This window comes from Colossoma macropomum, unplaced genomic scaffold (assembly GCF_904425465.1).
Source record: "Colossoma macropomum unplaced genomic scaffold, Colossoma_macropomum, whole genome shotgun sequence".
Classification (NCBI taxonomy): domain Eukaryota; kingdom Metazoa; phylum Chordata; class Actinopteri; order Characiformes; family Serrasalmidae; genus Colossoma; species Colossoma macropomum.
Window position 1 is genome coordinate 22,805,143 of NW_023494805.1, and position 24,254 is coordinate 22,829,396.

At 38.1% G+C, this 24,254-nt stretch overlaps 2 protein-coding genes across 3 annotated transcripts in view; one reads left to right on the forward strand and one right to left on the reverse strand.

Moving 5' to 3' along the window:
* znf638 (zinc finger protein 638) overlaps positions 1 to 12,186 on the forward strand; it is a 32,832-nt gene extending 20,646 nt beyond the window's left edge. For both annotated transcript variants that reach the window (XM_036596045.1, XM_036596046.1), the window contains 23 exons: positions 245 to 306; positions 411 to 449; positions 571 to 959; positions 1,071 to 1,285; positions 1,756 to 1,908; positions 2,171 to 2,269; positions 2,368 to 2,423; positions 2,541 to 2,692; positions 2,799 to 2,830; positions 2,957 to 3,091; positions 3,240 to 3,371; positions 4,125 to 4,166; positions 4,411 to 4,548; positions 5,270 to 5,398; positions 5,509 to 5,534; positions 6,081 to 7,899; positions 8,047 to 8,112; positions 8,196 to 9,065; positions 9,595 to 9,886; positions 10,035 to 10,322; positions 10,562 to 10,684; positions 11,486 to 11,607; positions 11,941 to 12,186. In XM_036596045.1, the coding sequence (XP_036451938.1) occupies positions 245 to 306; positions 411 to 449; positions 571 to 959; positions 1,071 to 1,285; positions 1,756 to 1,908; positions 2,171 to 2,269; positions 2,368 to 2,423; positions 2,541 to 2,692; positions 2,799 to 2,830; positions 2,957 to 3,091; positions 3,240 to 3,371; positions 4,125 to 4,166; positions 4,411 to 4,548; positions 5,270 to 5,398; positions 5,509 to 5,534; positions 6,081 to 7,899; positions 8,047 to 8,112; positions 8,196 to 9,065; positions 9,595 to 9,886; positions 10,035 to 10,322; positions 10,562 to 10,684; positions 11,486 to 11,607; positions 11,941 to 12,015 (5,454 nt within the window). In that variant the 3' untranslated portion in view covers positions 12,016 to 12,186. The remainder of the gene's footprint in view (positions 1 to 244; positions 307 to 410; positions 450 to 570; positions 960 to 1,070; positions 1,286 to 1,755; positions 1,909 to 2,170; positions 2,270 to 2,367; positions 2,424 to 2,540; positions 2,693 to 2,798; positions 2,831 to 2,956; positions 3,092 to 3,239; positions 3,372 to 4,124; positions 4,167 to 4,410; positions 4,549 to 5,269; positions 5,399 to 5,508; positions 5,535 to 6,080; positions 7,900 to 8,046; positions 8,113 to 8,195; positions 9,066 to 9,594; positions 9,887 to 10,034; positions 10,323 to 10,561; positions 10,685 to 11,485; positions 11,608 to 11,940) is intronic.
* Positions 12,187 to 21,169: 8,983 nt separating this feature from the next.
* On the reverse strand, positions 21,170 to 23,335 carry si:ch211-212k18.15 (probable E3 ubiquitin-protein ligase ARI11). Its single transcript, XM_036596055.1, has 4 exons — positions 23,204 to 23,335; positions 22,437 to 22,537; positions 21,874 to 22,047; positions 21,170 to 21,769 (listed from the first exon to the last, which is right to left on the reverse strand). Exons 1-4 carry the CDS (start codon positions 23,274 to 23,276, stop codon positions 21,320 to 21,322), a joined length of 798 nt encoding a protein of 265 aa, XP_036451948.1. The 5' UTR covers positions 23,277 to 23,335; the 3' UTR covers positions 21,170 to 21,319.
* Positions 23,336 to 24,254: the final 919 nt, after the last annotated feature.

A 24,254-nucleotide genomic window follows, 5' to 3' on the forward strand; every position in this document is an offset into this window, starting at 1 on the left:
ATGCTTTGATAAAGCAATGTTTATGTTCATTGCCTTTTTTTGTATTTTGTATTTTGTAACTTTTCCACTGGATTTCTTTCTAAAAAGTGGAACCTGATGTTGTTTCACACGTTGAAGAATTTTTAGAACATTAAAGTAACAGCAGGTAGAGACTATGCAGTGTTAATAAGTAATTAAATATCCTGGACAGCAAAATGTTTATTTTGGACTTTGTCACTATTCTTTGACTTTTTTTCTGTGACAGGATTGGATTGAACATCAGAACACAAATCTTCACATTGAAAGTTGTAGGCGTCTGAGAAAACAGTAAGTTTAAATTCATTTAAATGTAGTATTATTATTATTATTATTATTATTATTATTAATTTTTTTTAATAATAAGTAATTACAAATTTACATAATTTTCGTAGATATCCCGACTGGAATGTGGAGGCAATTTCTGTTACTAGGTGAGTGATGAAATTTTTCTATGCCCTAAGAATAAATGTCTTTCTTTTTTATGTATTTTTTTATTTATTTCTAGTTGTTTCATTAATCTGTAGTTTTATCATGAATGCGCTTTTGTTACAGTGCTGAGCCGAAGTTGGAACGTCGCAGTCCAAAACGTCATGGCCATTCACGTTCCTACTCTCGAAGTCCTAGCCCCAAGCGTCACCATGGTTCGTCAAGCCGTCGCCAGCGTTCTCGTTCCCGCTCACGAAGCCCTCGGAGGTACCGTCGGTCCCGTTCTCGAAGCCGATCCCGGTCCCCCCCCAGGAAGACTCGGGGTGGTTCACCCTCATACCGACGGAGGTCTCGCACCCCTCCCGGACGGCGATCAAGATCACCAGGCTACAGCAGCAGTAGGCGCTCTCCTGTGCGGAGTTCTCGTAGAGTGAGCCCCCGTCGGAACAGTCCTTCTCGCCAGCAGAGATCGAGTAGCAGTGAGAGACTAGCTAAAAAACTTCTTCAGTCATCAGGTAAGATGAGTCATTTTATTTTTTTTGTCTTGTTCAGGTTTTTTTTGTTTGTTTCTTTGTTTGTTTTTGTGTTTATATACAGTCAACTTGTATGTGGTTCTCTTGTTGCAGAGCTGTCCTCAGTAACTAGCAGTAGTAGTCTGAAGGCAATGGTGCAGTCATTGGCCCCAGCGCTTCTAGCTGAACTGGCCAAAAAGAGGAACAGTTCCTCCTCCCCATCGGTGAAGAGCAGCAGCAGTAGGAAGCGATCTTCCTCTCCCTCCGCTAAAAGAAGCGAATCCTCAAAGTCAAGCAGCTCATCTGCCCCAAAAACCAGCTCCTCCAAGGTAGTCTATGAGACATTTTATTTAGTCAGAATTAATTTTAATAAGCTCAGAATAACAGTTTTAACTGAAAAGGTTACATGAACACATGAGAAGGCGGGGGTGGAAAATGACATTTTATCATTGTAATAAATTATGTCAGTGCGCTTTTCTGAGTGTATCGTGGATCTTGTCAATACTTAAAAACACTAACTACAAGTTTCATTACGAAGTGAGTGTTATTAGGTCTGTTTAATTAGACTTAGTGTAGTGCAGTTTGTAAAACGTTGAATAAAATTCAATGTAGATGTAATGAATTTTTTCCATTTAGTAACTGTGTGATGATGCCTTTAGAAATTTTGTAACATTTTCCAGTCTAAGTAGTTCACAAACTTATATATTCACATACTTTTTACATCAGTGATTTTAATTGTTTAAGCTATTTGCTTAAGAAAGACATACAGAAGTACAGAACTCTCGGGTTTGTTCTTTAGAGTGATAAATCTAAGAAGCCAGCTGGTCCTGGGACATCCTGCCTGCTTAGGCTGAAGGGCATTCCACTGGGCACCACCCACCAAGAGCTGGTCACTGCTGTTGAGCCCTTTGGCAAGATTCACACTGCCATCCTGCTTAAAGCCATCTCAGAGGTATGTTGGATGACGTTTTCTAGTGTACATTATTTTCTTTAGTCAATGCAATGTTTTTTACTTACAGCTTAGTCTGTTCAGCAGTCAGTCTTGTTTACTGAATGTTCTCACTTCACTGCAGCTGGTATTGCAGTTCAGCTAATGGTTTAATGTTAAGGAACCTACAAGAACAGCCACTGCTGTCAGAAATTGACGTCTATTATATAATTATGACTGTTTTAAAGGTTTGCATGTCTAGATCACACATCTTTTCATTTGGCAGGCATCAGTGTGTATGGAGAAAGAAGAGGATGCCAAAGCTTTGGCCAGATGTCAGGATCTGAAGTTGCGTGGCAAACTTATTGAGATCTGTATGGAAAAGGTATGACTGTCAAGGGTAGAGACTGATAGACCTTATCAATACAAACTAATATAAACTAAGCTCTGTTACCAAATAGGTGTTTCTGTTTATATGTATAGGATGCCAGAGATGAACCAAGGGATTCCAAACATCAGAAAAAAACTGTTGTCAAGAAGTGAGTGTTTTTGTTTATTGCTTGAAAGATTTGTTTCATATATAAATAAGGATTAGTGTGAGTTCTCTACACATTTATGATATGGTATGAAATTTCTTGCTTTATTACCCAACATAGAAAAGACCACAACACAACAAGAACACCTCAACCATCTAAAGTAAAGGGGGTCACGGGCAAGACAGCACAAGCAGCTAAATTTAAAGACATGCCTAAGACGTCAGCTAAAGGGAAACAGGCAGTCAAGGCCAAGCCTCCTGCCAAAGGCCCAGGTGAGCTTTAACATCTTCTGTTTGTTTTAAAAAAATAATTTTTTATTTATATATTTTGCTTGTTTTGTGAGTCAGAGCTTTTATAACCTGATGTTTTGTTGTTAAGGAGAAACTCCTGTTAAGAGGATCGTGAAAAAGGTATACTATTTTACTTCAGTACTGTTTTAGTCTCTTATGTATCCCTAGAGCCACCTTAAATTATATGTAAGCTTGCTTTGCCATGTTGATTTTGTGAAGCTTTTTAAAAATTATTCTTAATTACAGGAAATTCCCTGGAGGCGAAACATAGTTGAAATAACTGGTCTTCCAGAGAAAGGAGTCACAGAAGAAGACCTCAAAAACCTTGCTAGTCCCCATGGCTTTGTTTCAACACCTGTCATAGCAGTCACTCAGCAAAAGGTACAGTTAACATTCAGGCCAACAAAAAAAATTGTGTACCAGAGCAGCACTAGGGATAAACCAATACTGTTTTTGCATGTTAAGTATTGAATTCTCACAAGAAATGACTACTGCAAATAGATTCCTAATGAATAAGTAATTTTTCTAGGCATATCTGGAGATGCCTAACACACAGGCAGCAGAGGCACTGGTGAAGACATATGCAGAGACTCCTGCAAAGCTGCAAGAAAAAGAGATAAACATCACGATGATGACACGGCCCATTGATCTTAATTACACTGTACGTCCATGCCTGGATTGCCTTCTGACTCTCAAATATGCATCCATCTAGTACAGTGTTTCTTGCACAGTTTTGGAGACATACTGCACAGTTTCAAGTTTTATATTTTAGTACTCTATTGCCATATTAGTCAGTACTTAACTAACTCTTAACAGTGTGGTAAAATCGGACTATAAAACAAAGTACTTTTGTTGTGCACAGTAATTAAACAGCAGCTACCAGTTATTTTATTATTTGCAAAGTCTATGTTGGCCTATGATATTCTGAGCAATTATACAATTGTAGCAAAGTACTTCTGTACGTACCTGGTAGTTTTCATCACGCAAGTTACCATGTACTTTCATAATATGTACAAGAAAATACTGTAGCAGTTACTACAAATTTACCTATCAACTATTAGTTATTTACTATACTGTTAAAATAAAGCGCTGTTGGAATGTGTTTCGGTGCCATTCAAACATACAATTGCAGTACAACACATCACTCAGTATGTAGTTTCCCTACACCTGCGTCATGTGATGATGAGCAAGTTATGATCAACTAATGATCAAGTGTTTTGTGAGCTAAATTACCTGTAACAGTAATTGGAGCAGGAAAGACATGCACTGGTCACATTGAGGCAGAGTTTGTGGAGGGGCAAGTGGAGTGCAGTGTGAGAAGCAGAGTGGACTGCAAAAAACACTTATAGAATTTTTATTGGAAAATTGTGTATCTGTGGTAATTTAGTTAACTCGTCTCCTTTTGCTTCTCCAGGAATCATTATTCAGAGTATTGATGGGAATGGAGAAATTGCCTGTAAGTAAACCTGCAATTGGATTTCTCTTACTACAGTTACTCTGTTCCAAGGGTTTCCAAAAACTGATGTTCATTTTGTGTTGACATGCTAAGGATTTAGGAAGAACTGTTGTCAAGCTTAGTATGAATGTATTAACAGTAATTGTAGAAAAAATAGTAGTAGTAGTAGTAGTACTAACTTGTGCCAAGTGGTGCTGCAAATTGTGGACATTTTGTTTAAACATAGCTTATCTTTTTTACACAGCCCCAGGAAATTGCTGTGCTTCCTGAACGTCTCCTCACAGTTGGGAATGTGCCCAATGGAACTGGAGCAATCAATGAAGTTCAGAACCTCATCAAACGCTTTGGTTCATATAGGCAGACACTGCCCCTCAATGGCAGGGTAAGTATGTAATGTCATTTGTACTTTCAGTGACTGTGGCCTTTTCCAGAGCAGTGATTATCAAACCAGTCCTCAGTCGTCTTGAAGTGTGTTAGGTTTAGTAGCATAAAGTTTGCAAACTCTCATCACCAGAAAAGCCTTTCTAACAAACAAAGAAAGAAAGAAAGAAAGAAAGCACATTGTGGATCCAGAAATAACAAACCCAACTCTTGATTATGTAATCAAGTGTCAAAAAATTGGGCTTTAAACTACAAGAGGTGGGTGAGGAGACTGTTGTGCCCTATCAGTTTTTACTTAGGCCAGTATTTATTAAAAAAGAAAATTAAATCTTGTGTCCCAAAACATCTTTCAGGGATGCTTACAGACTAGCTTAGGGAAGCTACTCTTCCATGAAAAGCAGACTGACTGTTGCTGTAACGTCTTTTACACACAACAGTGACAAAAAATCATCAAAATATCAGTCTCTCCACCATTTGAACCATTCTTGTATGATTTTGTTTTTAGAAAGCTCACATATTTGGATTGCGTAGTACGGAATGTACTACTTGGTTAATGAGTGTTTGGAGCCGAAATACAGCAAAATATGTGGCCCGTCTGGTGTCACAGTTCTAGACAATTGCTAATCAGTCGGAAGCAAGTGCAGAGTGCTTGTGTTTATAATGTGAAAAATAAACATCGCATCTGATGTTTTGTGTGTTCAATCTCCCCTTATCTTTTTCAGATCATTTTTGAAATGAACAGTGCAGCTATCGCTAGATCGGTTTATAGTCGGTTCCTCAAGTTTCCATGTATCATACAGAATAAAAACCTTACGTTCAAACTTGCCAAAATGCCCAAGGCTTCTGACCAGGTACTATTTGATTATTCTAATCATTTAACTCTGGTGGTTACTTATTTATGAAATATGGATCATCAGTGAAAATATCAAAGTATTTGACTTTTCTCTTATTTGTATTACAGATGAAAATGAAACCTGATGCAAAAGGGTAAGTGAAAAAACACTGTAGGCTAGATATGCAGTTATTATTTTATTAATTTACAAAAGCATGTTCTTCAGTATCTAATGTAAATTATTTAGTAACTACTACAAAACTAATTTGCAGGTTGTGTAATTAAGCTGTAGAAATATTATTCAGTTATTAATCTTAAGACTATTCAGTAACTACTGTGAAGCTAATGTATATGTTATCGTTGTGCAAACTAACATTATCTAATGTAGAAAGAACATAAATCGATAAGTTAATTTTTAAAAGTACTTTGGAAAGATGTCTCACTGTCCTTATTGTTTATCGGAATTATCCTATTTATGGTAATTAGTTTATGTAGTAATTAGCAGTTATAGGTATTAGTTCTGTTATGTGTTAAACACAGTATTTATATTAACAACTAACTATGAAATTAATCCCAATTATCTGTGACAAATCTTTTTTTCTTATCTTTTATATGTTCCAGTGTTTATTATGTATGTACATTTGTTATATTACGTAGATGTTATGAGCTCAGTTGCTTCCATTCTCCCTCTTGTATGTTAGGGCTAAACCAGTTCCAAAGGTGGGGGTTAGGCCAAGGGCTAAAGCTAAACCTAAACCTACCAAAGCTCCAGCTCCTAATGTTACTTCAGTTCCAACATCAGCTTCACCACCAGGTACCATTTGTGCTGAAGTTGTCACAGCTAAAGCAGAAGACACAGCTCAGAATGAAGCAAAGTTTGAGGTGGGCACCAGTGCTACTACAGAAACAGCATCTGCTGATATAGCAAAAGCTATGAATGCTTCAGAAGTTGACTCCAAAGTCGATGCCCCACCTGTCGTAACAACTCCCTTTAAAAACACTGACTCTAAATTGGACACCAGTACTTTGTTTGAAAGGTGTGACTCTAAACCAGACAGCTTTACTACTGACACAGCTTCAATTAAAAGCATCGCCCAGGGTGAAAACAAGATTGATGCCACTCAAACCAAAGAAATAACCGTGTTGGCGACCCAGGAATCAGGGGTTTGTCACTTGCCTACAGTCACAACTGAAAACTGTGAAAAAGTGCCCATGGACACAACTGAGCAGACTGAAAAACTGCCGATGGACACAACTGAACATAAGGAAAAAGTGCCCATGGACACAACTGAGCAGACTGAAAAACTGCCGATGGACACAACTGAACATAGGGAAAAAGCGCCCATGGACACAGCAGAGCAGACTAAAAAAGTGCCCATGGACACCACTGAGCACAGTGAAAAAGCACCCATGGATGCAATCAAGCACAGTGAAAAAGCACCCATGGACACACCTGGGCACAGTGCAAAAGCTCCTGTAGACAAAACTGAGCATGATGAAAAAACGCCTATGAACACAACTGAGCCTGATGAAAAAGTACCCAAAGACATAACTGAGCACGGTGAAAAACCACACATGGATTTAACTGAGCATGATGAAAAAGCACCCATAGACACAATTGAAAGTGCTGAAATAGCATCCGCGGACAGCCAGGATCTACCACAAGCTGAGGCTGCTACCAGTGTTGAGAACATGCCTCTAGAACAGGATGAGGTTACAAATAGTGGACCACAACAGGACAACATTGCTGAGTGCTTATCAGATGGGCAAATTGGGGTTGTTGGCAGTAATGACAGTGAAGAGCCCATTTTTATGGCCACATCTGTAGCTTTGGAAGCTAAGAGTATCCCTGTAGAGGAATCCACACTGAGTAGTCAGATCACACAGGATGATTTAAAGCCTCCTGATACTATGACTGAAAATGAAGCCCAAATTCAAGATGACTTAAAGGTTGATGAACCGGTTGAAACTGATAGCACTTTGCAAGCTTGTGACAAAAGCCAGCTCTCTGAAAAAAACAATACGCAACCAGCACCTGTTCCTTCTGATGATATGACACTGGACTTTCCTCCTGTTACACAAGAAATTTTAAAAGCTCTGGAAGCAGCAGTTCATCAGTGCCGTTTGCAGTCATCTTTGAGGCGTGCTGAAGAAGAAGCCAGGCAAAAGACTGAGCCAGAGAAAGTTACAGATAAGGCTCATTCAAGCACGAAGAAGCACATCGCTGCAGATGAGTCTTCACAGGTGCCTAAGAAAGCTGTTCATGCTGACTGCCGGAAGACCCAAGCTGCCAAGGTAAAGAAATCCCAAAGTTCTGCATCTAAAAGTAAACTTGGAGACAATGAATCACCAGAAAGAGGATCCTCATCTAGACACAAACAGAAAAGTAGTCCAGAAGTTGGACCCCCCAGCACTAGACGTGGAGGATCCTCAAGTTCTTCTACTGCGTCTCGCAATAGCAGATCAAATAGCAGTCCAGTTTCAAAGAGTTCAAGGGGCCATGAGGAGGATCGCTACAAGGTAAGTAGACGTCTGCTATGGGAATCTAGAATACTTCTGATATCCTACAAAAGGAATTGGCTGTTAAAACTGTTGTTGGTCTGTATTAAATGCAAATTAAGATGTTTCACTCTAGTGTTAGGATTTCATTCCTTTTTTTCTGCACAGAGCCGCAGCACAAGGAGAAGTACACGTTCCTCGAGAACTGCTTCAAAAACAAGGAAAACAGAAAAGGTGAGTTGAGAAGCCTGACTATCATCCCCATTCTACTTAGTCAGTATTACTTTGTCGCTTATTGCTTGAGTGTTCTGTTTCAGCCAAAAGAAGAAGAAGAGGAAGAACTTTTCCCCTTCAACCTAGATGAGTTTGTAACTGTAGATGAGGTTGTGGATGAGCCAGGAGAGGACACTGCTGCTAGCACTGAACCCTCACCTGAGCATGAGATTGCCCAAGATGAGCTCAAAGCCCCCACAACTGCCTCCACACCTGCAAAGAGACATAAACCAGAGCCCGAAAAGCTGGAAGTAGAAGAACCTCAGAGGGCTGAAGATGATACTGTTAGTCCAGATATTTTACAGGAGGCAGAAACTATCAAACCTGCCATTGGTGAACCAGAAAAGACAGAGTGTATGCCTACAGAAACATCAACACCAGAACCTTTGTCACAGGATGAGAACAAAGAATGCAGTGTTCCTACATGCACTGAAGAAGCCTCTCTCACCCAGAAAGAGACCACGGAAAATGGGCCCTCTTGCCTACTTGATACAAACCAGTTTGATTCCTCTGCTACTGTATTAAAGGACGAACCTCTTCCAGCTTCTGAGGTACAAGAAAAAGAGTCGCATGCCAAGCACCAGACTGCGGTCCATGATACTGAGGTAAAAGAAGGAGTGAACAATCAAGTACCCACAATCCCTGAACTTCCGGCCCAAGATGCTCTGGTAACCCTTGATGAGGTCAGTGAGGAAGAGGAGGATTTCCCTGATGATGAGGCAGAAGAGGAGGAGCTGCTAAAGCGCCAAGCTGGTGAAAACCCTGAAGCACTTTTGACTGTTGATGAGGTGAGAGGTGATGAAGCAGAAGCTGAAGAAGAGCATTTAGAGAAAGAACTTCGGGGCTTGGTCACTCTTGATGAAATTGTTGAGGAGGAAGATGATGATGATGATGAGGACTCTTTCAACCCGGAGGTCAGCATATTTGTGTTTCTCTGACTGTTAAGATAAGTAGCATTACATATTCTAGTAAAAAAAAATTCTTGAACATGTGCCCCCCCCAACCAATAAGTGCCATCTTCTGCAGTTTAGACTAACTTTTTAGACGTCCTTTTTTTCTCCTCTATTTTTAGTTTAGATGTTTTTTGTTTAAATGAAAATCTGTAAAAATAAATATTAAGTAATATAATACTGATTAACCAAACCACTTTTGAACACTACTTCACGTCGTATTAGTAGATGTTACCGCAAACGTGGATTCATGAACCCCATGAACCATGCACCCTTTGCTGGAGAAACTTAAGACTGCAAGAGATTTTCAAATCTATGACACCGTGCTTTACATATTTAAAAAAACATTGACTCTATCCAGTTACATTGCCCTGTCTCGCAGGCCTACTGTCTGTCTGTGTATTCCCTCTATCATTAATCATAACCTGTTCTGGAGGGATTGACATACTATGATGACTCACTCTGCTGGTCTCTTCTCTGCTCATTTCTTCAGACCCTTGTTACACTGGATGAGGCAAGAGGTGATGATGAGGAGATGGATGAGCAGGACAATAGCAAGCAAGCCTGTTCTGAAGTTGAAACACCAGCTGTGCCAGAGGAGCCTGCAGGATCATCTGGCCTGGATGAAGAAGCCTGTGACCTAGAGGCCCTGCGCAGAATGACCTTTGTGACTGTGGATGAAGTGGGGGAGGAGGAAGTGGAACAGCAAGAAGAGAAAGTGGAGGATGAGGTACCTGTCACCAGGAGGGGTGGAAGGCCAAAGAGGAGAGCTCGGCAGACGCCCGGTAACTTGTAGTGAAATCTGTTTAATCATTGCTTAAATAAGTCACTACAAAATCAAGCAGCTCAGTGACTTCATAAAAAAGATGTACAGTAGGGTGCAATATATGCTTATAATAGTATGCTTTCTGGTTTTGTCTCCTGTGTTTATAGTAAGGAAATCCAGCCGAAAGAAAAAGGAGAAGGCTAGTGACCAGACGGAAGAAACACCTGAGATGCTTTCGTTGGAAGAGACAGCCTCAGTCACTGATTTGTCATCCTCGGTCACAAAGGACGAATACCTCAAGCCAGAATCCCAGAATCTGAAAGCAGAGGTAGCTTCAGACTCCCCAGACTCAGAGACTCTGACACCTGGGACAGAGAAGCACAGTGTTGATGAAAAAGAGGTCATAAGCAAGCACACCAGGGCCGTCTCTCCTGAGAAAAGAGCAGCAATTAAAGGTGACTGATACAAACTTTGTGTTGAAGTTTTAGCATTTTAGTAATGAAGCACTTTTTCTGTCTCCTTACCTTAAGTCAGTATTATTACGATGTTGATTGTAACCTCAGTATTTCACACAAACACGAATATGAAATTTTGAACACTGTTAAGCTTTCACATTATACACAGATTGGGCCACTGATAACATTTGTTAATTTAATCTTCTATATTATTTTGGTTTTCTCTTTCTGTGTTACAGAGGAATCCAAACAGAGGCGAGATGATGAGCTAAACCAGGAGCCAGAATCAAAGAGGCCTTGCTCAGAACCTTCAATAACTGAAGACTTTATTCTTCCCCCTTTTAGCCCAGACAACCCCATTGGTAAGAGAGCCACTCAAGATAAGTTTGTTTCTCTCTTGTAGCACTTAATACCAAAAGAATGGAGTAACCATGTCCAGCTATGCTAACAGGCCACTAGAATAACTTGGTTGTATCATTTGTAAAATAGTAACACCATTTTTTGGTTAATAAACATGTTATGGACAAATTCTGCCAAATTCACATCAATTTTACTTGCTCTTTGAAAGTATAGACATCCTGCTCCTCATTGGCTTAACTACTACATAATCATTGATGATGAGAAAACTGGCAATTGCTAGCTAGCATATAACTTTACACACTTACATAGAAGTATTGCCTGTTTGTTTTGGGGACAAAAATGAATTTAAATAAAAATTAGAATTAAGGTCCACAACTTTAACAAGGACATCCTACACTTTGTAGTGCTTTGTCTTTCTGTTAAAAAAAGAAGAGTGCTATGTTTAAAACATGAGAAAAGACATGTTTCCTGTAGCCAACAAATTACTACACTGTGAAGGCTGAAAGGCATGGTGCTTTTTCATTTTTTTCCATTGATTTACACTATCAAAATACATCGTATTCATGATTGATTTATTTGTGGTAGTAATCTTGACTGAATGGGAATAATCCCACCAGGGATGTTTTCACAGTCAAGAATAGGATAGGAATAGGCAGCAGGTGCACAGAAGGCATGCAAATAACACAACTTACTCCTCCCTCCTCTTTTTCTCTGCGGGTTGTTTTGAATACTGTTGTGTGTTTGTGTGTGTGCTTATCTGTAAGAAGAGTTTCTCTTGATCCTCATTTTTCTGTGATCCACAGGTGTGGACTTTGTGGTTCCCAGGACAGGCTACTTCTGCAAGCTCTGCTCTCTGTTTTATGGCAGTGAGGAGACTGCAAAGAAAACCCATTGCAGCAGCTTACGACATTACCAGAGCATGCAGGTATACCTCACAGCTGTTTTCAGGCATTTTTACATTTAGGGATGTACATACCTTTAATAAAATAACTGTTTTGAGACAGTCCTTTTTTGTAATGTTGCTGAACGTCATGTGATTAATTAGGGTCACAGTATTAGACAGCACACAGTAACATTTTATATACATTGCTCAATTACTGACTATTGTTCTGCATACATACACTGCTCTGTACATAGAAGATGGAAGTTATATTAGATAAATTAATGAAAATTAGACACTGTAGCCGTTAATTACTTTAGAGAAAGTAAAGTAATTCTGTTTGCTTGCTTTTTCCCCTCCCTCCCTTTTGTCTTGCAGAAATATTATGAGAAGCTGAAATCTCAGTGTGGAACAGAGAAAACATTGTCCAGTCACACTTCTGTATCAGATTAAATAGATCAACAGTTTAAATTCTTTTGATTTTTTATATTAATATTCATGGATGGGTCCAATGTTATTTTGTTATAGTTGTTTTGTGTGCAACTACTTCTGTTCAGATTTCAAAATAAATAGTATGTTAATTATAATGTGTGACGCAACAAATAAACACATTTTTGTAAATGATTATGGTATATTTTATTTATATTAATATGAAAGTGTCTTTTCCTTCTTAACCTACCGAAATGGATGCTGACTCATTGCTAGTCAGACTAATTTCTCAGTCCAAACACTGCACAATAGACAATTTGACAACTGCTGTGAGCATTCATTGTTTTTTTTTTTTTTTGTTTTTTTTTGTTTTTTTGCTTTTTTGTAATACAAAGTCAGGTAACTACCAAGGAGTATTACAATGTTTTGTAATGTCAGGCACTGACACCTTGTGATATCCCCATATTTCAAAATCATCCATATATATACTTCTAAAATACTAACAACAGCAGTTTGTCACTTTATGTATCTAATACATGTGAATATAGTGTGGTTTTCCACCTCTTTCATCTTTAAAAGGACTAAAGGTTTTTTGATTAATGAAGGACTTGTAAAAATGCATTCCAAGAAGGACTGAAACTGTTTTAAAATGAAAGGGTCCCTCATCCTTAGTAGGTACTTGATAATATGTGGCAACACAGTTCTGTTCTGTTCACGCCCTGTACATATCTAGAAATTTTAGTGCACAAATTAGCTTAAAGGCATGTCTCAGTATAAATGAAGCCAGTTTTTAGTTACTTCATTGCAAGGACAGAAGTATGCATAGAGTGTCTCATCTAAAGACTGACGAGCAAATGAGTGGATATGGATCTTGGCTTTCCACATGGTAACATAACCCATTAATGAATCTTTAGGGCTAAATAAATCTTTTGGGTCTTTCCTTCAGTGAAGGGGCAACAGCAGGTTCAGTAAATCCTGGACCGATCTGTTTCACACATCCTACACGGAGTAAACATGATTCAAGATGGTCCTTACTGTTAATGGAATCTTTGGCAAGTCTCACTTGCTCTTCCCATGGACAAACAACTCATAGTTACATCTTCTTGAGGAGAATCCCCTTTTCCCCCAAGATGCAGGAGCAAGTGTCCACCCTGGGCTTTTGGAAAGATTCTGAGTTGAGTTTTCATATCATACTTATTTTCCGTCTTCAGACAGAATGAGGCCAAGACGGGCTCACATCTACAGTGGGTGAGGTACATTAAAGTGTATGAAAGCTTTTTTCATATAAAATAATACATGCAGGTGGTATTAAATTCTTCCCAGTTCTGCAGCCACTGTAGGTATAAGAAAGAAAAAGTAGAAAGGGTGGGAGTTCCTGTTGCTGAAGTCTGTATACATTTTCCCTTTGTATTTCTAACTGCTGGTTTCCTTGACTTTTTGCATTTGAACCAGTGGAGCCATTTCCTTTATTTAGAGAAGTGTTAAATATATCAGTACAGTTCTTGGTGTATGATGGGCTGCAAAGTGATTGCTAAGAGGGAAAAGTACTTAGTATGAGTTATGGCTCTTGTGATGTGCAGCATTTCCACGTAGCAAAGACAGGGACTAGAATATGGAGGTGTTCCCAAGTGCGTTAGAGCGACCCAGTTTAATTTGTTTTCTCCTCAGCTCACTACCTGTTACAGCTCTTTAAAACCAGTCTGTCTAGCTGTGCTGCATTACACAGGTTGTTCAAAATGTTCTCAGTGAACCATCCTTGTTAAATGGACAACTTAAAAAGCTGTCAAAAAGTATTATCCTGCTGACACCTTTACCAGAAACTAATACTGCATCTAAGATCAAGGTAATTTGTTGCAGTACTTTAATTTAGTTAGAACAATATACATGGAAAAGCAAAACACAGTTTCACATAAGATTAACAGAAAGTGAAACGAATAAGCAGTGCCATTGCCTGAATCTGCACAACTGTTCTTTGTTCTTAACTGCCTGTGCACTTCCTCATTGTAAATGTCCCTTAAGAAGTGAGTGTCATTTTAATTAACCATAACAGCATAAATAAATAACATGAAAAGCTCTAAATAAATATACAGTTTTACCTTAAAATAAAGTGGGTGATTACTGAAGTACAAAAACTGATTTATTGAAGTTTAAGTATAAGACCCCAAAGGTGTTAAATACATTTGTCAAATTGCAGGAAATTGTCATTATTTTCTTTGTGTTTGTTTGTTTTTTCTGGGGAAGGACCCCCGTGATCCAGAATTTTGAACTGCATGACGCCCCGAACATAGCCTAAGCTGAATCATTGTCCTGATTACATTTACTCGCCCAGTCAAATAGCCAAGAAGACTCTTACACTTCCGCATCAATGCCAGTGGTGGACGAAGTACACAAATCATGTACTTGAGTTAAATTAGAGATACCCAAGGTAAAATATAACTCCAGTAAAAGTAGAGGTCCTCTTTTTAGATCTCCACTTGAGTAAAAGTACAAAAGTATTTGCCTTCAAATGTACTTAAGTATCGAAAGTAAAAGTACTGAAAGATTAATTAGACTGTCCAATTTTTTTTTTACTTTCATAACAAGACTCTTGCTTCATTAACTCATTTTAGGTGATGTCATTAATGTCATTAATTAGTCTGACACTGATATCTATTAAAATTATCATAAGCACAAAACACTGAAGGCAAACAATTTCCATTCGGCAGAACCAAGTGGCTCTGAAATAACCTTTTGTGGACAAGCAAAGTTTTGGTTCAAGATTATTTGCAACTTGGTTTAAACAAAAATCATTTCAAATTATTTAAACAAGTTTAAGTTTAATAAAAACATGCGTTAAACACAGGTTCACAAATGAGTTTTCCTTTACTATATTGTGTCTGTAGGTTTCTGTAAACATAAACATAAACTAGCTAAAATGAATTTACTATAAAATGAAATAGTGTTCGTATAAATACAGAAAAAAGAAACATGCCAGTCCCAACTGCATATATGTACATATTTCTATATTGTGGTCTGTTTACACAAAGTTTGGTCAGAGTCAGGAGTTTCTTCCATCATTTATGTTGGAATAGACACTCCCAAAGTTTTACGCTGCTGCATTGAACCGTATGCTTGCACTGGGTCAGTATGTCCAACAGGTCAAAACAAAGTGTGAGCTGTGCCCTGATTGATGTTCTTGCTTCACGCTTCTTTCGTTTTGACATGTTATGTTTTTATAGACACATAAACCAAAAGGAACAACAGATTTCGCATCATGTAGTGGAGTAAAAAGTAAGATATTTGACTTTGAAATGTAGTGGAGTGAAAGTAAAAAGTCACCCAAAATGGAAATACTTCAGTAAAGTACAGATACACGATAAAACTGCTTAAGTACAGTAACGAATTACATTTACAACATTACTGTCCACCACTGATCAATACACATTGTCCTATGAATATCAGTCAGTGAACTCAACAGCCATCCCAAAGATGCATTTGACCCTGTTCCTGAGATCCCCTTTGAGAGACCTGGAAGGCCTATGGATTTCATCAATCTATTAGATTAGCCAGCATGTCAGGTTTGTACAGTCATTGGTTTGTACTGGACAGTGCAGTACCCTGAAATGATGCCTCTTTGGAAAGAGCATAGCTAAAATGTTTTGTGTAGGTAATCACTTATTTTAAGGGGAGGCACAATACTTTGCACTAAACTATACAGTTACTGTGGGATTTTAGAGAATATGATTCTTAAATTATTTATAATTGTGGGATAAATAATTCAAGTCTTCTGTTATAGGTGGTTGCCCAGGCCCCCAGGGTTTTTCCTCCCTTTGGACAGTTGGATGGGTGGAAGCCTAGGTAAGTGCTGGATGACACTGAGAAAATCCAGGAGAAGAGTTTTAGACATAATAAGAATGAGTTTGAGTAGTTCTTACAAGTGGAACTCAACACAGTAGGTCAGTGGTTCTCAACCCTGGTCCTGGAGGCCCCCTGTCCTGCAAATATTTGTGTTCTTCATGCTCTGACACACCTGATGACTTATTAGCTAATTAACGAGCCCATTGAAGAGGATGTGTTAGAGAAGGAGAACACTAAAATGTGCAGGGCTGGGGGCCTGCAGGACCAAGATTGCACAATTGTGGATTAGGTTATTGTCTCTGGAGACTTTGCCCCTGGTCCCAGAGCTGCAACAGCAACTCTATAATGGAGGCTCCCAGTCTGTACTAACAGCAATATCTGAAAGAGATTAGTTGGGTCCCATAGCCTAATCATGACAAAGACACCAATTTTTATATCTTATGTCAGTGAACTCCACTCTATAATATTAACCACAGGTTTACTTTTTGCTCTTATGCTTCTGACAGACATAAACTTGATTTGAACTGATTCATTTCTCACAGTGTACTATAATACAGTCATGCTTTCACAACAGATCCTGCCAGTCATGCCATCATTTAGTTGAACTTCCCTGTTTCGGTTCACAGATGAACCTCAGAACTACCAAGTGTGCACAAAATGCTGGTAATCTACTTCCTTTTATTTTAACTAAATAGCTGTTAACCTGGACCAGTTTAGTCTAACCAGTCATACTGATCTCACATGCAGTAAATCAACATCATATGGTAGAAACAGTACTGAAATGCACTAGTTTATTCAGAGAGAATCAAGCTGCATAGGAATATTTAGAATCACAATCAGAATCACTTTATTTATTAAGTGACACACATATAAGGCATTTGTCTTAGTGAGTACACACAAGTATGACATATAACATGCCATATAACATGAAGACCAGACAATCACAGAAACAAGTATTTAACTAAGAAAAATTAACTTAAAAAAATAAAATAAAAATGCATTAAATAGAATAAAGAATAATAAAGAGCCACGGAGAGGAGTTAAACGATTTGTGTGAACATCTGGACATATGCAGACAAGATTATCTGTACATATGCAGGTCTGAGTAGACATATACTATAAAAACTATTATATAAAGAATATTACAGAAGCATATGTGCAAAAATGTAACATCTGTACAGTTGTGCAAAGCATTATGCTACAGAGGAGTTCCTGTAAAACAGTAGGGGCTTTCAAGTTTCAAGTGCAAGGTGTCCACTGTGGTTAATGAGCGCTACAGCTCCAGGGAAAAAGCTGTTAGCATGTCTGGTTGTGCTGGTTTTGATGGCCTGGAAGGGAAGTGCCTGGAAGTGTTGATATCCAGGATGAGAGGGGTCAGCTGTTATTTTTCCCGGCATGCTTTGTCACCCTGCTGCTGTAGATGTCCTGAAGCATTAGCAGGCTACATCCAGTGATCCTCTCTGCTGTCCTCATGACGTGCTGGAGTTTGGCTCATTCTTGTGAGAGGAACCAAACCAGATGGTTATAGATGATGTGAAGTTGATAGCTGTGTAGAACAGGATCATCAGACTGTGCGGCAGGTTGAATTTCTTCAGCTGTCTCTGGAAGCACATTCTCTGTTGTATTTTCTTCACTATGGAGACTGTGTTCTCCCATTTCAGGTCCCTGGATATGTTGGTGCCTCTAAAGTGACTAAAGTTTTGCTCTCTGGTGTCACATGAACATTTTTAACTTTTAGTCTCCAACCACTTCCACTCAGCCTGCAACTGTTTTACTTTAACTTTTAATATAATTTTGGTATGTTTTAGCTAATGTTTTAATTTTATTATTCTTTCAATTCATTTTATTATTGCCAGGTTATTGTTTTACATCTTCTATTCCTTCATTTCATTATTATTCCTTATGTTTTTTTAATTTATTTTATACTCATTTGATATTTTATTTGTTGCTATTTCAATGGTTTATTGTTTTTTGTTTACTATTAAAATTATAATTAATAATATATATTTTTTAGCATTTGGTATTTTTTACAATCAAATTTTTCAATCCCTGTTTTCTGTAATGGCTCAGCTACATTGTAAATGAGGGTTTCCCTTAATGTAACTTGAGTTTAACTAAAGGTTGATTGATTACATTTTTAACACTTCACAATCCTATTCCTTACAACACCTGCTTTTTGCCCTTACTTTACTGAATCCCCAAAGAGTTTCCTACTTACTGACTCCATCTAATCATTCCCTGCTTACAGACTCCACTCTTAAAAAAATAAATTTGACATTTTAAACCCTCTATATACTTGTCCTCAGGATTAGTTTGGCGAAAAAAAAATCAAGAATAGAAATAAATACCAGTTTCTGTGATACTGGTAAATAATAATATCATGAAAACATACTCTGAACAGTGAGAAAGTGAATTGGAAAACACAAAACAAAAACTTAACATGTTAACAGCTCATAATTTCACTTTGAGCATAAACATGTTGGAAAGGATCTAACTCAAATGCACAGAGGCTGACAAAGTCAAAGAACACTATAAACACAGTAGTACTGACAAATTGTTCATATTGGTAATCACTCGAGGTCAGCGAGGGATGGAAACACACACCGGTGAAGTGAATGGGCCGGTAAAAAGGTTGAGAGAGTGTCATGTCTTTCTCAAGACTCAAGGTCTCATAATCAGGCCTATTGCTGACTGTTGCGACACACACATTCCCTTGGGAATATAAACATGTTCAATTAGAGGGAAACACATAGACTATTGTTTAGCCTGGAATCACTTTTCAGACTCTAGTTATTTTACTCAAGAACAACTTTCATGATGCAGATGGAAATAATACAGACTTAATCATGACTTATCAAACACAACACATTCTTCATATTAATTTTACACAATAGTGTCTTTCTCAAAATTCTACAGATTTCTCAATTATGAGACCTATGAAATTGCACATTAGCAGTGTCACATTAAGGTCAGTTTATGAATAAATCTTCAGCAAAACTGACCTTTCAGATGGAAAGTGATTCCGAACTTTTGAGTAGCTATGTACACACACACGCCAGCCCACAGATTTCTCATGTACTCACACACACATAGCTTTAGAAGAGATAACAGACCCACTTACACACTCTCTTTCTCACACACACACACACACACACACACACACTAATAAACAAAAGAAATGTTCCTGTAGTGCTGAAAAAAATTTTATGCTCTTAACCAACTTTAACCTCTAAAAATGTGGTCTTCAATGTGAACAACACAACAGAGGTATAAGAAAGCCAATATCAATTTTATACTGATTGTCTTTCCCCTGGGCCCAATATATTACACTTTCCCTAACTTTCTGTTTTATGATTATTAACTTATTGCTAACCAGCTGCAGTGGTACACCACTTTAAACACTAGGAGGGAGGAAATTCACAAGGTGTTGCCCCTGTCAATTGAGGATACCAAAAACATTAACCTTGCTCATCCCCTTCAGATGCCAGCTCATTTCATGCTATTACAGCAAATTAAACCAGGCCTACCTTATAAAGATGGTCAATTGATCATGGAAACACAGGTCCTGGAATTGATTGTTCTTTTAAACCAGGCTTTAGAGCCAGGTAGAAACCAAAAGCTGTTGGGTAATTTACCAAACACGACTAAGATAAAAATACAGAAATGTATGAAACACACCCTTTCATAACTTTTGTGATATAATCAACCCCAAAAAACAACAAGATGTGATTTCAGTGTAGAGTTTTAGCTTTCAAGGGGTTCTTTAAAAATATTGCATTAATCATTTAGAAATTACATTTTTTACATAGTCCATCCATTTTATAGGCTCAAAAGTAATTGGATAAACTCACATATTTATAAATACAATAATTATTTTTAATATGCAAATCTTTTGCAAACAATGACTGCCTGAAATCTGAAACTCATGGGAGTCACCTCCCTTTATACTGAGTTTCCTCTCATCTTAATTGTAGACTTTGGCAATGATACACCAACCTCCTCTAGAATGTCCATGACTAGACTAGATTTTTTCTTCACCACTGAAACAATTCTGCGATCATCAACTTTTGTCTTCCAGGATCTTCCATGCCTTTTGGTGTTGCTGAGCTCAACAGTGCATTTCTTCTTTTTAAGACCGTACTAAATTGTTGAGCCACTCTTAAACTTTCTGCTATCATTGCAAACAATGATAGGTTTGTTTTGTTTTTTCAGCCTGATCATGACCCCTTCACTTGCATTAACATCTCTTTGGACCACATATTGAGATTTCCCATGAACAGCTACCAAATACAACTTGGAATCAACTCCAGACCTTTTATCTCCTTAATTTGACATGAAATAATGATGGAACAGGCCACACCTGGCCATGAAACTGCTTAACTATCCAATTACTTTTATGCCTGCAAAAATGGAGGGACTATGTAAAAATGTCTGTAATTCCTAAACAGTTAATGCAATAGTTTGAAGTAAAGCTGAAAATCTACACTTCAATCATATCTTGATTGCTTCATCCATTGTGGTGGTGTACAGAGGAGGCAAAATTACGAAAATGTTGTCACTGTCCAAATACTTATGGACCTGACAATTGATAATTCATCATTACAAATCAAAACTGTTTTAATGCAGACATGGACTAGTTCAGAAGAAGAATTGAACATAGTGTCACTGGTTATGGTTTAGTCAACAAAGAGAGTGTCCCTCGTGCGCATGTCTAAGAGTCGCTCTCAGTCTGACCCTAAACCATGCAGGTTCCCAGATGGTCACCTTTTTTGGCGATAATGAACCTCTCGTCCTTATTTCATGTCACAATAACTTTCTCAAGGAACATTTAACAAGCATCACAGAGAAACAAAAGCCTATAAAAACTATATTCCTAGGTGTAAGAAATATTCTTAATAAAATATCTAATTATATTAAAAAGATGCAAATTTGACTACAGGAAATAATCTATATCCCTTCAGTTCTTTATAGAGGGTGTTAAATTGTTTTTGTGTAGAAAATCAACAAAATGTAATTGTACTAGGGGTATTCAAACGTTTGCTTGCAACTGTATATGGCAAGTAGACCTGATAAAATGGACAGTTAGTGTACAAGGCAGTAGCCAGTGAGTGAATATTACTTCATAAGCTCTGCTGTTTGTTTATGTAGTATCAGGCTGCATGTTCTTTCCTTGTACTTGTTTTTGTATCGTGTATAGTTCCTAGTTTCTAATTAAGTCTACTTTCATTTTCTTTTCTGGATCTCCCATTATGTTTACTGTACGTAGGTTCCAATAAACCAAAGTTGCAGATGTCCTAATGTTTGAGTGCTTGAGTGTAGATAATAATCAGCCAGAGAACAGTTCTCAGGACAGTAGTCCTTTATTTAGTCATATTGAATTTACTTAATGCTTTACATTAAACCAAGGTAACTCAGTCAAGCCCACAGATACTAACTACAGCATTCTTCAAAGTTTTTTTTTGTATTACCAGTATATCAACATTTCAGTACCCTACTTAATCCAGGAGGGAATGGTAGTTTGCCGAGGGGCCACACCACGTGAGCAGGGAATAAAGTAAGAGCTTGTTTTAAGGCAAACAGGGGTGAGCTGTAAGCAAGAAAAGCAGAATTCAATCTGACAGCGATTACATATGATATTCTTGCACCCTGTTTTGTCATGCTCCACCACGTTACCACAGGTCGGACAAGCCCGCAGAGAGGGAACGCTTAGATTTTGAGCCTCAGGGAGGGTTATAACATGGCATTTCTGCAGGTTCTCAAGGAGTACGTTTTTGCAGCCACTGTTGTCACACCGGTCTGAGCGAGGGCCAGGTCCTTTCCACTCCTTCAGACACTGCCAGCAGAACTGATAGTTCTTACCAGTCTCTGCTGTACAGATGATGCAGTGTACGCAGAGATTGGTCAGGTCCTCCCTCTCAACAAACGACTTACAACCAGGACACTTGATAAAAAAGACAGATATGTAAAGAATCACAGTGATTATATGAATATCAACATGTCTGCACAGTTTCAAATACTGATAATATGGACTAAATGTGGACTCACTGAGTTGTATTCACAGTACTCAGCAGCTGCCAAGACAGCCATGGTTTCCTCAAAGTGACTCTGCTCCTCTTGAGTCAGTAAAGCCATCCTCCGCACTTCCACATACGGCCACTCAGCTCCACACTTCTCAGTTGTTCCATCTCTTAATGCTGGACACTTGAACTTGTACTGGCCCTATACACATCAAAATAACACTGATTATATAGGCAGCAGATGATTATTTTGTTTGCTAATTACAGATGAATTCATTCTCATTTTAGAGATACAATAATACATGGACACCAGTTTACATGCCATTTAAACGTCTTATATCTTACAATTTCCTTGTATTTTATTTTTTTCTCTGTTGTCCACTTATGATGTTAGTGTGGTTTTATGTATGAAAAACAGTCACAATTCATTTTACACTACTATTTTTCATTCTGTCTTTATCCCTTAGAATTAAACAGACTATTTAAACATTATCTTTAAGACTGGTATATGTATCTATCTATCTATCTATCTATCTATCTATCTATCTATCTATCTATCTATCTGATGTAATAACTGATTAAGTAGTTGACCTGGTCCAGCAGACTGCGACACCATGCCGTGAGGGACTGTGGTGTGACAGCATGGCCACAGGACATCTCTGCTCTGAGGACGTTCGGGTCATCATCAAGGGCTGAGAGCATAGATAAGGAGATTACATTAACAATCCAAACACACACACATACAGTCGTGTGCAAAAGTTTTTTTTCTGAGTGAAAATATGTTTACACATCCTTTTCAGAACACACACCTAAAAATGGCATTGTCTGCAAAATAGTAGTGCACAATTTCTAATTATTACCTGAACTTAACATATTCAATATAAAATGTGCCATAAGTTTTGCATAGGCCACCTTTACTTTTTTCCAATATGTTAAAGTCAGCAAATAGACAGTAAATGTGTATTAAAATGTGCAGAAGTGTGTGTAATGGGGATTGTGAAACTTATTTTCACTTAGAAAATCACAAACTTTTGTATACAACTGTAAGGTTTTAGTGTTTGGCCACAATGAACATATGGGAAATAATCTAATCTTTAATTGAAATAAATTCAGCTTGAGAAAACAAAGAGCTTTCTTTCCTTTTTTCACTTACAATGACAAATGGAACAGACTTCAGTTTAGGCAAAGTCTGCAGTGCAACACTACAGTTTCCTCCAGCGCACCGCAAAGCCGCGTCGCTGTTAAATGCTCAGCTCGTGTATCGCTGTTTGTAATAACTGAAAACCTATATCACTTGCAGTTAATCAAAATACACCTCTGAAAAGACCGAGAACGTAGGTGGAATATGTTGTACTTACTGATTTCATCCCGCCGCGGAACAAATTTGAGGGTCGTGTCTCTGGGATCGTAGCGCTTTTCGTGCTCCGTCATTGTTAGACGAGGATCTTCTGTGTCAGTGGATGTTGTGCTGCTGCACGAGACCTTATAGTTTCTGTTTGAGAAATCACGTGTCTTTTGAGAAATAAAAACAAACTGCAAGGGGAATTCTGACCACTGTTTACTCTCCAAGCTCGTCTTAGAAGGAAGGCAAATGAATGAAGTACGAGTTATTAAACATGTATAATAAAACAGAACCGCTGATAGTCTGAAACTTTTCTGGGTCGTAACACAAAACTAACACTTTAAATTTTTCCATAGCAAACGTTCATTTGTTCACATGTTCTTCACTGACAGCCATTGTGATGAGCACTTTTACTTTGGGGTTGCTGATGTTAATCATAGTCAGCTAATGAAGGACTGCAGTGAAGGATTTATAATAAAGAAAAAAATAAATCTGTTTGTGCCACTGGATGAATTTTGCTTCTGAAGAAAAGGTGGACAGTAACATAATGGTCAACATCTACAATGCACTCTCAGAAACAAAGGTATGAAACTGTCACCGGGGCAGGACCCCTCTTGTCACTGGGGTGTCCCCTCAAGGGTACATTTCAGTACCTTTAGTCGGGGAGCATATTTGTACCATAATCCATTGAAATTATATTTTCTTAGTTGTACTGACTCCACACACCCCGTCTCGTCTCCAGGCTTTTAATTTTATTGTTCTGTTTTAAAACATTAGGTTATGAAAAGGTACAAATACGTACTTTTCACTAGGAAAACCTTATTTACAGTACACAGCTGGACCTTAAAACCACTGTTGTATATCTGAGGGTATAATTACACTGTTTGTACCTTGGTGAATGAAAAATGTTCCATAGTACCTGTATTTCTAACAGTGAACGAGCTTATTCTGTGTTTTGCAGGTTCGAGCTGTGAGAAATTAAAATTCACACAGGACACTAATGCAGTGTGTTTTGACTGAAACCTAATGTCGTGAGAAAGGGCGTGAACCTTCAGCAGGGGGAGTTT

Excerpts from the sequence above, each read along its gene's own strand:
- si:ch211-212k18.15 (XM_036596055.1), bottom strand. The coding sequence starts at position 23,276 with ATGACGGAGCACGAAAAGCGCTACGATCCCAGAGACACGACCCTCAAA. Across the intron at positions 22,538-23,203 it reads TCCGCGGCGGGATGAAATCA|CCCTTGATGATGACCCGAAC; the intron begins GTAAGTACAACA and ends CTATGCTCTCAG. Across the intron at positions 21,770-21,873 it reads AGTACTGTGAATACAACTCA|TGTCCTGGTTGTAAGTCGTT; the intron begins GTGAGTCCACAT and ends TTTTTTATCAAG.